This window comes from Lagopus leucura, unplaced genomic scaffold (assembly GCF_019238085.1).
Source record: "Lagopus leucura isolate 7727_CA_CO unplaced genomic scaffold, USGS_WTPT01 Super-Scaffold_1, whole genome shotgun sequence".
NCBI lineage: Eukaryota > Metazoa > Chordata > Aves > Galliformes > Phasianidae > Lagopus > Lagopus leucura.
Window position 1 is genome coordinate 37018962 of NW_024962250.1, and position 12752 is coordinate 37031713.

Genomic DNA, 12752 nt, shown 5'->3' on the forward strand with positions numbered 1-12752 from the left:
TCCCACTTGTCCTGCCCTGTAAGATGCAAGTTAAGCTGTTTATCCTGCGTAAACATAGCTATAAATAACAGGTTTCTCAAGTTGCGTATGGCACAGGGTAACTCGTTTATTTTTGAGTATCGTATGTGTTCAGAATACTTTTTCAAATTGAGAACATGGAAATGGAAATAAATCTTGTTTTCATGAGCGTACGTCACGTAGCTTTAATATGCTATTTAACAAAATACGTAGACATCACTAGTACTGGGGATCGTATAATAATGGGGTCATACTCTGCTGAGTTGATAGCATTCGTGCGTGCTTTCTGCTTTCAGGCTTCATCACAACAAAACAGAAACATAGCAGGAAATTTCTGATTCGTGCAATAGGAAACGGTATTCGCTTAGCAAGATCTTGGGATTCTTACTGTCTTACTATTTGCATGTGTTGAGAGCAGCTGAAATGGCCTGGAAAATCATCTCGGATTTGAAATTGCTTCTGTTTTGTTACTAAGGGTGTTCTTGATTACTGAGAGGTTTCTTTTAAAACTTAGTCCCCCTGCCTCCATATCCATTGCTCTATTCTCTGTGTTTTGTGCAGCACCTGCACAATCCCTGGTGTTAGACTGGAACTGTGTGCTTATCCTCTCCTGTTCAGGGCTGTTGTGCACTTAATTGAGATGGGATAACCACCGTGAGTGGTTTTGGCTGTAAGGGTGAGAACAATTCATAAATGCTTTTGGAAAACAGACCACGTGTATGTTTAGTGACCGGGGTTGTTGACTTCAGCACGAGGTGGGTTGCACCTCAAACACGCAAGTTTCAGTTGTGCTCATAGTGTGTATTTACTTTCTTTTTCAAAGTGTTTTTGCCATGTCCATCTTTCAGAATGGGGCTAATTGATGAACAGAAAGATCACAGGTGTCACAGATTAGAAACAAACCCTCTCTTTTATTGAATTTTATACCGTTACACAATCAAAAAGAAGTACAATCACAAGTATGTCAAAGTGTTTCGAGAGAAATACAATTGCAATAGGTTGTACTTGGTTCCAGAAAAGAATTCCATCAAAATATACCACTTTTTTTCATGAGAGAATACTGCAGTTATTCACAAAATCTACCATACTGTATAAATCCAGTAGCAAACTCTTAACTTTTTGGTAACCTGGCAAGCTTTGCTCAAGGTAAGCAGGGAAGCAGAAAGAAAATGACACCTCAGTTTTAGAACATGGATCAAAATCGCAGTTCTCAAGATCAGAGTTTTCCAGGGAGTCAAGCGTATTATGATTGCTAATGAAGGCTGGGTATTCAGCTCACGAGTTCCTATGACAATACTGGCCTTCCTACAGAGTATTGCTGGCCTGTGAAATGTTTGTTTTCATGCTGGATAATTGCAATCTGAACAATATCCATAAGTGCAGTGACATTTGGGTGAATTGTGCGTGCTGTTCAGTAGCAGCTAATCAGAGGGGATGGAGAACAGATGATTGACCTCAGGCCTATCCTCTAGCCTGCCTCCTGGATTTGTGGAAGGAAATAATTCATTCAGCAGTTTAACAACAGAGAAAGCCAGCCAACAGCTATCAGTGGAACAGCCCATGTTTCTGTCTTCAGCTACCTTTGTTTAGCTGTTTAAGAAGCTGTTTAAATAATGAACGTTACTTCTAAATATGCAGTTATTAAACCTGTAATAATTTTTGATCCCTATACCTTTATTTCATTGCAAGCATGTAGAGCTTTGATTGTTCTTTCTGGCATCTGTCTTTCTAAAGTGATTCATAATTACTGACAGGGACTTTGTGCGTACAACAGGAATGGAAACTGTTAATATAAAATGTTTCTATAATACCCAAAGGTTTTTCAAGATCAATATACAGTCTAAATCCATCTTACTGCATGGCAAAAGGTGTGGTAGGAAGTGTGCACTCTGGACTCCAGGCAACTTTAAGTATATTACACCTAAGCTGCTGGACAACCACTCAGTGAAGTGCATGGTTTGATTGCTGCTGCAGTCCCAATGAGCTGCTGAAAGCAACACTGTCTCTCTTAATTTGTGAAGCTCTTAATTTAGTATGTTTCATATGCAAAAGCAAATACCACATCCAGCTGCAGTTCCTTCTTTACTACTGGTAAAGAGTAAGTGCTATAAGATCATGCCTCAACACTTAAAAAAAAACAACTAAACTTATTCAAAATCATGAAGCAAATGTGTAGAAATAAATGTATACAAAAATCTTGTCCTCCAAAGGATTAGCATGAGGCTGGAGAGTCCTAAAATCTAAGGAAAGAAATGAAAGCAGCTACAAGGACTGCTTCCAGGTTTAGCAAACACGCAGCAGCGTTTAGCACAGCTTTGAGCAGCCCGGAGCAGTTACTGTTACTTTTCCATGCTTTCTTCAGCATCTCTGAGAGCTGAAGAACCGTTCCCAGTAACTACAGCACATCAGTCTTAGTTGTAAAAATGTAGGGAAGCTGTAACTTCCAGAATACAGCCACAGGGAGCAAGTCTTGATAATTACTGTTACGGTAACTAGGGGTCAGTGGGAGGGGAAAAAAAAGGGAACACTTGAAATCTCAGGTCTAACTTTAAAAGTTAAGTTTTCAGGCTAAGACCTTTTCTTTTTTTTCCTCCAGTTGCCCACAGTGCAAACAGCTGCACGTACTGCAGTTCAGTCTTATTTCATTCACTTCTGCAAGCATAGTAAACAACATGCTGTGCTTGTTAGTACATGTGACAGAAAATGGGGAAGATCCTTAGGTGAAATAGTGCTCATTTAAACCCATGTCTGCTGGTGCCTTTCCTAAGCCTTTACCAGCTTCACTATCACAACTGCTGCTGGAGAAAGCGCTGCCATGGGAAGCACACTGCCACATACAAGGGCTTCTGTGCAAACCCTTAATATCTACTAGGTGTGTGTATTCAAGTTGTTCATTCTGCACAAATCCTGCAGTCCATGCTCATGCTTTCTCTCTATGCAATTTCTACTCAAACACACAACCATATTTCGCTACCGGTGCCTTATCTTTTAACAATGGTTCCATTTAGTTTCATAAGCACACTTGTGTCAGTTTGGAAAGTGCTCTTGCTTCTGTAGAACTGTAACAGTATTTTTAAAAAGCACGTGAAGCTTATTCACCATCACAGTGATTTTAAAGTACCCTAAAGGAGGTCAATGAAACAAAAGATTCCAGAATAAATCGTGACATCCACACTTCATTTCTTACAGTGACATAAGTTTCCTAAAATACTTTGTGAAGAATGCACAGAATATCTTGACCCTATTTACACATTACAAGGTTGTATCAATAGTATCAGGTTTTAGGACAGCAAAGTTACCGAGTCAACAGCACAACAACGTAGAACAACCCTTCTCTAGCACAGAGTACCAGCTTCATTTCTCACTGCAATTTTAAGAAGTTCATCTTTAATTGATCCCTTGTGAATTTTACTTTTTCCTGCTTTCCAGTGTTACCTTGATAATGCTTCCAGAGACGAGCCTCTAAGCTGGTCTTAAGGAAAAAGTCTTTTTGCTCTGCCGTAACACATGTGCTGTCTTCTCCCTTTCAAGTTTGCTAACTGGTGTGATAACAAGTGAAAAAATTGAACATCTTTGGCCGCCGGTAGTACAACACTGTGTAGGAGAATTTAGTACTGAATAGGCTCATAATTAAGTTGGAGGTGGTACGATCAAAGAAGGAAGCTGTGATTTCCAATCAAGTCTAAGTTAAAAAGGGAACATGGATGAACAATAACCACTAACAAAAATATAAATTATCTCATTTTTCTCAGATAACACACTCCCCGAGGGGGCCTGGTCCACATATAGTTTATTGATGTAAGAAAACAATACAGTTAGTGTTAGATCCAACCACAAAGAGCAAAAGAACGAGCAAATGAAGGTTTTGTACAGTACATATAGGAAAATAAGATGTTTGTGACAACTATATATTTCTAAATAAAAAGGCTTCTAAATATATTCGAGTTATTGAAATCTACACGAAAATATACGGATGTTAATAGCAACAAGGTGCTTAAAACCAAAACATTAAAATATTGAGCAACTCAATGATGTACTAGATAAAACTGCTAACAATGCAAGATGGTTTACAATCTGCTTGAAATATCACCTATACCACACAGGGTAAGCTGAACATTTAGATTTAAGATCATACACAATATTAGCATTAACTTCAACAACTACAGGCAGGGATTTCTTTTAAGCTGGCAAAGTGACTACTTTAAGAACATCAAACTCTCTCTCTAAATTGAGAATGTACCCAAATAAAATGCTGCTAGCCCTTCCCAGATAAATCCTTTCCCTTCGACTACTCACACTCTTAAGTCAAAAGCATAAGACAGCATTTAAGAACAATTTATATTACAACGTGACTAAAATAATGACGTAATCCAGGTTTAAACACCATTTCGTAGGCAAACAAAAGATTCTTCTTAAAAACTAGTTTTTATAAATGCAGATATATTGCATGAGGAACTGCTGGTATTTTTTAAGAAAATATATTGTGCGATTGTGGCTACAATGCACTGCTGCAAAGCGTTGTTGTTTCTTATAAAAAAATATTAAAATTAAAAAAAAAACCAACGTACTTGAACATAAAGAGTAAGAGAGCACAAGTCTTCCAGCTACCTACAAAGGGCAGGATGGAAGTATTGCCAGTTTTTCACGTGCTGACGTTTTACTAATGATAGATTTTGGTGACCAACTCCCCAGCCAAAAAATAAATATATTTTTTAAATCAGGTGCATATTTCTAAGCTGCTATTGCAAGTGTGTTTTAAATGTAATGGACTTGAAGGTGTATGTACCAAAGAATTATAAAAATGCACTACGGTTTGAGTTATTGTTACATAAAGAATGTATTAAAAAGACTGTCAAAATAAGTAGAAAGGGATCAAAACTGAACTAACTGAATTAGTGCAGTACTGTAGCCAGGCTTCTAAAATCAGATATAGAAAATATAAATAGACTGCTTTAGGTGATGATTCACCAGTGTCCAAAAAAGGAACAACTACTGTGAAAGCTCAGTTAACTTGATCCAGAGCTCTGAGCAGTTCTTCACCCTGTAGCAGGTTTCTGTTGCCTTGTATGGGAGCATTTACTTCACAATCGTAACTCGTGAGTTGGGGTAGTCCACTCTCATCCATCGACTGCCCTAGAAGTTTACTCGCTATGTCTATAGAGGGAGGGGAAGGAAAAAAGTGCACTTTATTCACTTTCCTCCCAGATTTCTCAGGAATGAGATGAGCTTGGGTATGTTTGCATCAGTTTTCTTTCACAGCCCCTGCCCCCCTCTACGTACATTTTGTTGTAAGGATACTAACCAGTCGATAGTAGAATGATTGTCTTTTGCTCCACTCCGTTGTGTCCGTTGGTTTTGCACGCCTTTACGCGTTTCCAGGCCAGCGATGCGTTTCCTCCGCGGTCACCTGTCTGCTGGAATAAAGACCCCTAGGAGAAAGTGAAACAAAAGCTTCTTTATTGAATAGTGCAGCTTTCTGGCCTTCTGCATCCCTTTGCCAAACTAGGGGTCCCTATCGCTGATGTTGGCTTTATTACAGTTTACAGTGGATTTCATTCGGAACTGAGAGCAAATACATTTCCAATATAGTAGCCTTAAAAATTAATTTTAGAAAAATGGGATCAGATTTCAAGAGGTTACCTCCCTTACACCAAATAATTACTGAATCCTGGTTATCACCAGATACCAGGCTCAGGGTTAACGCAGGTACACATACACGCCCATTTGGTTACAACTGCTCTCGTGTGATAACCATCAGGATTCCACTGGAGTCTCTAGTGGTTTTCTGCACTGGCATTAGTAGTGTAAACAGGAGAGTCAGGGCACCTCACTCAGTGGATTTTATCTGTGTTTAAGTTGTAAATTCTGCTTGTGCACCAGTTGTTGACACCAAGCCATCCAATCTAAGGCTTAAGGGAATGCAGTCCTGAGCCATCCTATTACAGAACAGCTCCTTAGCACATTCTTTTGATGGCAGCATCCAAGATGTGGGGATCAGAAAGCTTTTAAAAGCTCCATATAATTAGGATTAGAAAAGGCCACCACTGAAACAAAGATGGGATGGAAGGAAAAAACACCATCTTAGTAACAAGGGGTTGAATCTGCAGGATTATGCCTTGTTAGTAACGCTGACTGTTGAGAAAGAGGAAAAAGTATTTAAGAATGCTGCCATTAAGGGACACGTTTTCAGGTTATTAAACATGCATGCAAGTCAAAAAGACAGTTGTATAACAGGAGTTAAACAACTCAGAAGCTGCATTTCATAGCAAGATAAGTCACTGGTATTGTTCCTGTTCTGGCTTTTGTTTTGTTTTCCTACTGTGAATGCATTACAGTCCTCCACGTGAAGAAAGATACCTCACTTCTTTCTGCTTTTATTATTTGGATCATTATCTTACTGTAGCACACCTTGTCCTTGTCTAATTTTCTCATTTTCCAGAAAACCTGAAGTTGCATTTTGTCTTCAATTATTTTCACTCTTTACAATAATTAATACTGCTGCCATATAGCCAGGAAGTCATGGCAAGTTTTTGCACAGTCCCTAATTGCTATGTGATACAAGCCTGGATTTAATATAGTTTTTCTTCTGTGCATTTGCAAGGCCTGGTTTGTACACTGAGAAATCCATTTTGGAGAGAGAAAGCAGACGACGAAAGTATTTGCTTGTAACAATGTCACTAAGACCCCCACTGTGTGGAAAATTCAGCTTCTGACAGTGCAGAAACTGTCAAAATATTTCTAACGCATGGGATACAGAAAGGACGCTTACAGAGAAGTCTGTATTGGTTACAGTAGCTTATACAGAACTGCTAGCGTGCAGCTACTTTGAAATACGTATCAGCAACACGATAGCACAGCCATAGCACCACTGCATGAGAAAGAGGCAACCAAAGGCAGTAAAACTTGTAGCAGAGCTGTGAATTCTAAAGAGCTACTGAAAGAAACAGAACAACATGCATGAAAGTGCAAAGCATTTAGCAAATAAGATCAATAGTGTAAGTATGTTTGTTGTTTTGTTGTTGTTTTTAAATCTGCTAACCCCATAGCAAAAAAAATAAAATAAAATAAGGCTGTATTAATGCTTTCTCAGCTGTCACAGAGGACAGCAATTTTAAGGCTGCATACAGTGACTTCTCTCATGAGTGAACCATTCAGAGGAAAAGTAACCCTGCACTGTTAGACATGATGGATGACTACATCCAGGAGATGGACGGACTGCTACAGAAACAAAATGTCAAAAGCTATGATGCAGTAGAAAAAGACAAGAATTAATTAGGTAGAAACTTAAGAGAAGTGGGAATTTGCAATGAAACCAAGAAGAGAGATGCAAATCATTGCAAAGCCCAAGATTTCAAACTACTAAAAAAAAAAATGACATTAAGAATCAAAGATTGTAGAGACAAAATACCCTTACAGAAGATAACAAACTGAACAGTGCCAGTCAAGCACAGAAGTCTTAGAATACCTACAGAGTTCCTTTTGAATAGCTTAGATGGACAACAATGCGGTACTCGCAGTCACAAACGAGAGAAAAACTCGTGGTACCAATGCAAGTTTGCTAGATTGTGTGAACTCATGTTTTATAGTTCAGATGGTCTTCTTATCTGACCAAACTAAAAAAAGGAACCTCAGACTCAAGGAGAAATGAAAGAATAAGTGTAAGAAGGCTGTCCAGTACTCATGAATATGGAAACTGAGTTTGAAAGCAGAAGTGAAATAAATACGACAATTTTGCCTTACATTTGTGCATTATTCTGCTAATGAAGCATGCCTCCTCGCATGTATGTTCACAGATATCTTCTATCTAATCAGAAATGCACTTAGGTACAGAGGGCACTTTGAAACAACCGACAGTAAAAGAACTAAAACAGTGTTTGCATAGACGAGGGAATTTCATGCCCAAACAGTTATTTTTGATCCCAAGATTCCATTGCACACCAACAGCTAAACTCTGGAGTCTGCACTGAAGCCTCATGTCAGAAATGGCAAGGTTAAAAGTGAATATGTTAAAACGGTAAAACAAAACTCACAATTCCAACTGCCTGAAAAAGTGAACCATCATGTTCCATTTTTCGTTTTCTCTGAGCATTATGCAAAGCTAGCATCTTTGGATTTAGTTCTTCATCCATTGCAGTAGATCTAAGAAAAATTGATTCAGGCTGTTAAGAGGATTCTACTGTTCTCGAGCCATTCTTCTTTTGTGGACAAATACAATATGACAGAACTGAATTTAAGAACCATACTAGTATTGTTTAGTAACTGTCTAATTTAAACAATTATTGCCTAGGAGCATAGAAAATGTTAGCATTTAATCTTTGTATGGAGCTCAGAATGAGTTTTAGCAAAAAAAAAAAAAAAAAAAGAAGTATGTAAAAAAAACACCAAAAAAAACAAAGCATAATGTTCAATAATTCATTTTCTATAGAAAGGAGGGGGGGGGAAGGTTGAGGAAAAGTCTTCTGAGTATTTGTGTACAAATTTTGTGTTAAAGGTCTGATGTTCTGATTTTGTAGAATTTTGTCATCATGAATATGTGCTACATATGCCATAGTCCATCATCATGAATTACAGCCAATTTTAAAAGCAGTGCATGTAGCACGGACTGCAGATGCCTCTCCCCTCAATGAAGTAGACAAGAAGAGCATCAGAAATGCTGTGTAGGTATAACTACCTGCTTAGTGCCTGCTGCAGTCTTTTTAAGTGGCTATACATCACATACAAGAGCAGAACAAAATTATGAACACAGCTGGCATGTAGGAGCTGCCTATTGCATGAGATGTTTATGTAAGGGCTACTGCAAAAAAGCTGCTGAGAAATTAGAGAAGCTTACTATATAAAAACTGGTCTGGATTTAAATTTTAATTTCTACTTTGATGTAGAACGTTGAAGATGATGTACATCAGTTGCAGTATTTCAAAGTGTATCACGTCTAATCTCTGGAATAAATACTGGGGCTTGAGCTTCACGTTTGAAATACCTTTTGTTCAGCGTGACTGTTATCAAACTGGGTGCTCCTGGACAAGATTTTTCTGTCTGTTCCAATGTTCCTTTTCCTGCTCTGATTGGAGATGCAGTTCGACTCCTGTTCCCACTGTAAGGTGATGCTGGGGCACTACTCGTGTCGTTTATTACGTGGACAGGAGATGATGGAACCATTAGCGCTTTCACATCATCCACACGTTCTGCCACTGGTTTTATTTCATCAGCAGCAGTTGATGGTGTCTGAGTCTGCTGAAGTATGGTGATGGTGGCTGCATTTTGAGAGCCAGAAGAACTGCTTTCCAGTGGAGATAGCTGATCAAAGGAGCGTAGCTGGAAGTCGTCATCCATTGGGATGTAAGGAGCCAACATTTCCAAGTCTAAATCAGTCTCCTGGAGAACATAAGAAGTAAAACTTATATCAGAACATCTCAGTTATGACTTCATGGCTCTGCTAAGCCTCTTCCTTTTACCAAACCCTCAAAGTAACTCTGCGCAATTTATTTTTAATAAAGCACTGTGTAAAAGAATAAGGTTGCTGGAAGCATTTAACAAAATGAGAAGCACGCTGAGAGCACTAAGATGATACAGAATTTCAAGTTTATGTACATTACCTGAGTGGAGAATGGATTTTTTGCTTCTGTATCTATTGCAAAGAGCTTCTCCACTAATTCCAGTTTGAATTCATTAGCCATGTCATTATCCACATCAAAGCAATAGTCATTGGGACTACTGGGCTGTGAAAACATTTTGAGTGCAGTTTTAACTTTCTATTGTTACGTTATTTTGCATCGTATCTACAGACTCTCTGAAAAATGTGTGAATGCCAAAACTAATTCCAATCTATGGCTGCACAAAACTGAAATGGGAAAGGAAAACATATACGTTTATTTACCCATTTGGGAAGCACTTGATGAGTTAGAACCCAGAAGTAGCCTATGCAGTAATTTACTGTAACTAATTTGGTGTTTACAGAAGCCAGCTCTGAATCATCCTTTTCTGGAAAGACCTACCTTAAGCTCTTCTTTTCTATCACATGTACATATTTGCAAGACTCACTTCCATGAGAAGTTAATTCTCCCTGTGAAAATGTATTTTTCCTTAGAGTATGAGCATAACTAAGGCACAACCTAGAAATAATTTTGAATTCATGCCTTGGGCGCATCTTTAACTAGATATACTCTACAAGCCTCAACACAGCACATACATTTTAATGACAGTGTATCCAAATTACATAACTAACCTCAGGTGAACTTTGGCTGGTACTTGCATCAGAAGGGCTGGTTGGTTGCTCTTGCACCTGAGGCATGGTAAAAGAAAGTTCGAGTGTCTCTGTGTTTGGCTCCAGCTTTGATACAACTTCTCTATTGAGTGCGGGATCAGCATTGCTACGAAGTGGCTTTGTAGTTTCAGAGGCAGGCAGTGGGGACATTGCCATATTTATATTCTGCAATTTCTCACTGGATGAGGGGAGCATTACATCGTTATACAAAGGAACTTCATCACATTGTTGTTCATCAGACTCTATAAAAATTAAAAGAGACCATCAACCTAAGTAACAAATACTAAGTGTGTCTACGGACCTCATTACATTTTAACACTAGGCAAGTGAGAGTGGGAAGTTATTTTCCAGAGTTTACTGTGAAATACTAAACTTTACTGATTAGCATGCTCTCCAATTTAAACACACACCCACCATTGCTGCTGAAATCTAGGGAGATAATTGTGTCTCCAGCAGCTGGAGCCAGCACAGTTAAAGCATCTGGTTCCTGCTTAAGTTTTTCAAATAGGCTGTTGGTATCATCCAGGTCATCTTTGCTGAATATTTTGGTCATTTTCATTTCAGGAGACTCCACTGGTTTCAGCATACACTCAGTTTGTCCAAGGGAAAATATCAAGTCCTTCTGAACAATTCCACTGCCGGACAGAAAGGAAGATGATTAAAAACCAGCTAAAATTTGGCCTTCACGATTTTCTAAGTTGCAAGCGATTACAAACAACAAGGATTGTTTCCTCAAATGTAACAGATTAAATCTGGTGTCATAAAAAGGTAACAGATAGAGATACTACTTCCATGAAAACATCAAGAGAGTCAGAAAAGCAAGTAAGGCAAGCTTTGGGGATTTCCTTAAAAGTCTTCTGTTAAATGAGTGTACTATGTCTTGATGGATTGATACTGGTACATTCACTGAAACTGTGAAAAACTAACTTAGGACTGTTTCACAGTTGCAGAAAAGTCCTTAAGTTGAACCTTTCAGTAAAAAGAATTCTAAGGAAGAAAAAGATTAATTAGGAAACCACTATAGCTGCTCTGACTCCATCACTAAGAATTACAAGCAAATATAACTGTTCCAGACTGTGGACAAAAATTAGATAAATGTCTGCAATGCACAAATTCTGAAATGCTTCTACCATGATAATCCAAAACACTTTGGTCCTACACTCGTTTGCCTGCAGAGGTCTCCCCACTGATATCACTACATCAAAGAAGTGGTTGTCTTTTTTAAATCCTGATTCTATGACTAGCAGTATTCTAAGTAAAAATCTAATTGGTAGGAAAAACAGTTAGCAGTGTAGCATATTGATTAGGGACCGAATTCTCAGCAAGTCAAAGATGTAACCAGAATCTGACTCAAAAAAATCACGACAGAAATAGCAATTCCTACTCAACTTACCTCAACACATAGTTTACACATACTATGCACTGTGGCTGAGAATTCTTAGTGTTGTATATAACAGTTGCTTGAGTTTCAACCCAGACGTAGCCTCCTTGCTTAGCAAGCATTCTGTATTGTCCCGTTGTCACCTGCCCTTTTGTGAACACTAAAAACAGAATGGACATCAACCTTAATTACAGGCAGAGAAATAAAAAATCAGTTTTCAAAGCTAGGTATTCTCTGCAGATTCACATCTGCAATTAAAAGGAAAACCCTTGTTATTCTGTGGCTTTCCTCTGGTACTCTCTCTCATTTTTTGTACTTGGGGAGCTTTAAATACATCTTTTCCACTTACTATCATGGTGTGTTTTGGTCAGATGATCAGAATCCAGCGCATGATAGTACTCATAGATTGAACGACCCAGGAGTTCCTCTGGCTCGTATCCCATCAGCTCTGTAATTCTTTAAAACAAGAGAGTATTTGCTAAGCAGACATTGAGCAGCACATGGATGCCACAGAGGACTGAAGAATCTCTTCCACAAACTTTACCAGCAATGCTGGTTTACTGTGAGTTTGCTTTTTTTTCCTAATGCTTCTTTAATAAGATACAAGACATTTCAGCAGCCATGGGATTTTACTTCTCATTGAATATTTATAAAGCATGTCCTGTGATGGACAGGATTAAGTAAATCCCTGCTTTTTAGACGTTATTGCTTAAAAGTAGACAAGCTACTTACAGACTAGAATATCCAGCTTACACAAATAAGAATACAATAAAATAAAGAAATGCTTTAACAGTTTTAACCATGCAACTAAGACAAATTATTAATCAGATTTATTCTCACCGTTGGCTTTCAAAGAAAACAGTATTTTCTTCAGCCCCTAGAGGGCAGAGCTAACTAGGAGAAAGCGTTCATCCAGCCCTGCCCTATACACATCACCACCACATAAAGCATTTTATGTACCACCACTGGCTTAGAAAGGTAAAGTTACTGCACAGAGTAAAAAGTAACCTGCATTAATGTACTTTTGTATCTAACTGCAGTCGCTGATTAGAAATTCGTTTTTATATTTAAAATAATAATCTTAGCAGGCAG

At 38.3% G+C, this 12752-nt stretch overlaps 1 protein-coding gene across 2 annotated transcripts in view; it reads right to left on the bottom strand.

Annotated features, from left to right (window-relative positions):
* Positions 1 to 909: 909 nt before the first annotated feature.
* Positions 910 to 12752, bottom strand: part of HIF1A (hypoxia inducible factor 1 subunit alpha) — a 30530-nt gene continuing 18687 nt past the window's right edge. For both annotated transcript variants that reach the window (XM_042891343.1, XM_042891423.1), the window contains exons 7-15: positions 12010 to 12116; positions 11673 to 11820; positions 10694 to 10914; positions 10241 to 10521; positions 9612 to 9734; positions 8996 to 9390; positions 8049 to 8157; positions 5321 to 5447; positions 910 to 5172 (exon numbers count right to left, since the gene is read on the bottom strand). In XM_042891343.1, coding sequence (XP_042747277.1) covers positions 5021 to 5172; positions 5321 to 5447; positions 8049 to 8157; positions 8996 to 9390; positions 9612 to 9734; positions 10241 to 10521; positions 10694 to 10914; positions 11673 to 11820; positions 12010 to 12116 — 1663 coding nt within the window. In that variant the 3' untranslated portion in view covers positions 910 to 5020. The remainder of the gene's footprint in view (positions 5173 to 5320; positions 5448 to 8048; positions 8158 to 8995; positions 9391 to 9611; positions 9735 to 10240; positions 10522 to 10693; positions 10915 to 11672; positions 11821 to 12009; positions 12117 to 12752) is intronic.